Consider the following 1,438-nt stretch of genomic DNA (forward strand, 5'->3'; position numbering starts at 1 on the left):
GATAACAACATATGAAATATATCATGGAAGAGAGGGAGAAATGTAGAGTGAAGGTACATCGTAGTCGTCGTCCTCACGCTTCCTCTTGGCACTCTCCTCCACCTCCATTTTGATAACTGGCGTCCCTTGTCCTGCAATCTGGATTTTGGGCTTTGGGGCTGTCGAGGAGGTCCCCGAAGACGCTGAGCCTGTGAAAGTCGTGGTATATTGATTAAATTCTCGTTTTATTAAAAAACGGGTATTTGAGCTTACGGGGCTGGATTTTTACGATGAATTTGTAGACGGAATTTTCGGGAGGGGAGCATCTCAGGAGCGATTTGGGAACTGGGAAGATAATTTTCATATTATTATCGATGAAAACTGAAATTGTAGGGAAATTACTTTCAGGATTTTGAGTATTTCGAGAATTAAAAAATTCCGATGATTTCACATTTTTTATTATTTTATGTGAGTTTTGATGGGAAATAATGAGTCACCTGTTGAAAACTTGAAGACTGGTTTTGGTATAGAAATAGTCTGCGTCCTGGCGATCGTAGACAAAGTGGTTCCAGGTCTCTTGACGATGGACATAGGCTTGTTGGAATCGACCTTGAGTCTCGACGATCCACTGAGACTGTTCCCAACGAGAGCGTGCATTTTTCCCGCCTGCTTTTTCGTGATATTTTTCAATCTGTAATTCGCTGAGTTGAGGCAATAACGATCTGGGGGAAGTCTCAGGCCGTTGTTGGGCTTGACGAATGGCAGGGGAATATTATTTTTGGATTTTGCAACGTCCAGGAGAACATCCCGAGGCGGTGGATTCGTGAATGTACGATCCAGCTGCATTTTTACTGCTAATCTCACATCTTCCAGATCAATAAACTTTTTCTTCGCGTGATTTGCGTAGATTTTACTGTCATCCAGGATGCAGGTGATGTAGCCTCAAATCAGAATTCATAACAAATTGTTTTCAATCGTATAAAATAATGGAATATATTGGGAAAATTTATCGACATACGATAGGTGAATTCGAGGAGTTGATTGATAACTTTTGGTTCGTAATCTGTGATCCCCATGTCCTTCATAATAGACATTATAACCTGTGCATCCTTTGGGACGTGTTTCACGTGTGATACAGACTTTGTTTTCTCCGCCATTTTAATTATTTCACTCAGATATCCATGTACTAACAATTACTCCCTATTGTGACGGATTTAGGGACGAGAAATGATGTAAATAGTGGATTATTTTGAGAAAACGACGAAAAACACTCGATGCATCATACGTCAGACGCCAGTGCACTGACCAAAGAGGATTGACTGAAGTAGAGGCTCAGTTCTGGGGGTTTGAGTGACCCCAGCAGCATCGTAGTACTATACCCCAAGAGAGGGAGGGCGCCAGACGCAATGCTGGGGTGTAAGGTATGATGGAAGGAGGTGTTGCCAAGCTTTGATGTCGC

General features: G+C 42.2%; 1 protein-coding gene across 1 annotated transcript; it reads right to left on the reverse strand.

Moving 5' to 3' along the window:
- Taf9 (TBP-associated factor 9) lies at positions 1-1,302 on the reverse strand (the record flags this gene model as incomplete). Its single annotated transcript, XM_011302789.1, is given in 3 exon segments — positions 1-188; positions 477-920; positions 998-1,302. Coding segments are annotated over 3 exon segments (750 nt in total). The 5' UTR covers positions 1,137-1,302.
- Positions 1,303-1,438: the final 136 nt, after the last annotated feature.

Source organism: Fopius arisanus, unplaced genomic scaffold (genome assembly GCF_000806365.1).
Source record: "Fopius arisanus strain USDA-PBARC FA_bdor unplaced genomic scaffold, ASM80636v1 scaffold00029, whole genome shotgun sequence".
Lineage (NCBI taxonomy): Eukaryota > Metazoa > Arthropoda > Insecta > Hymenoptera > Braconidae > Fopius > Fopius arisanus.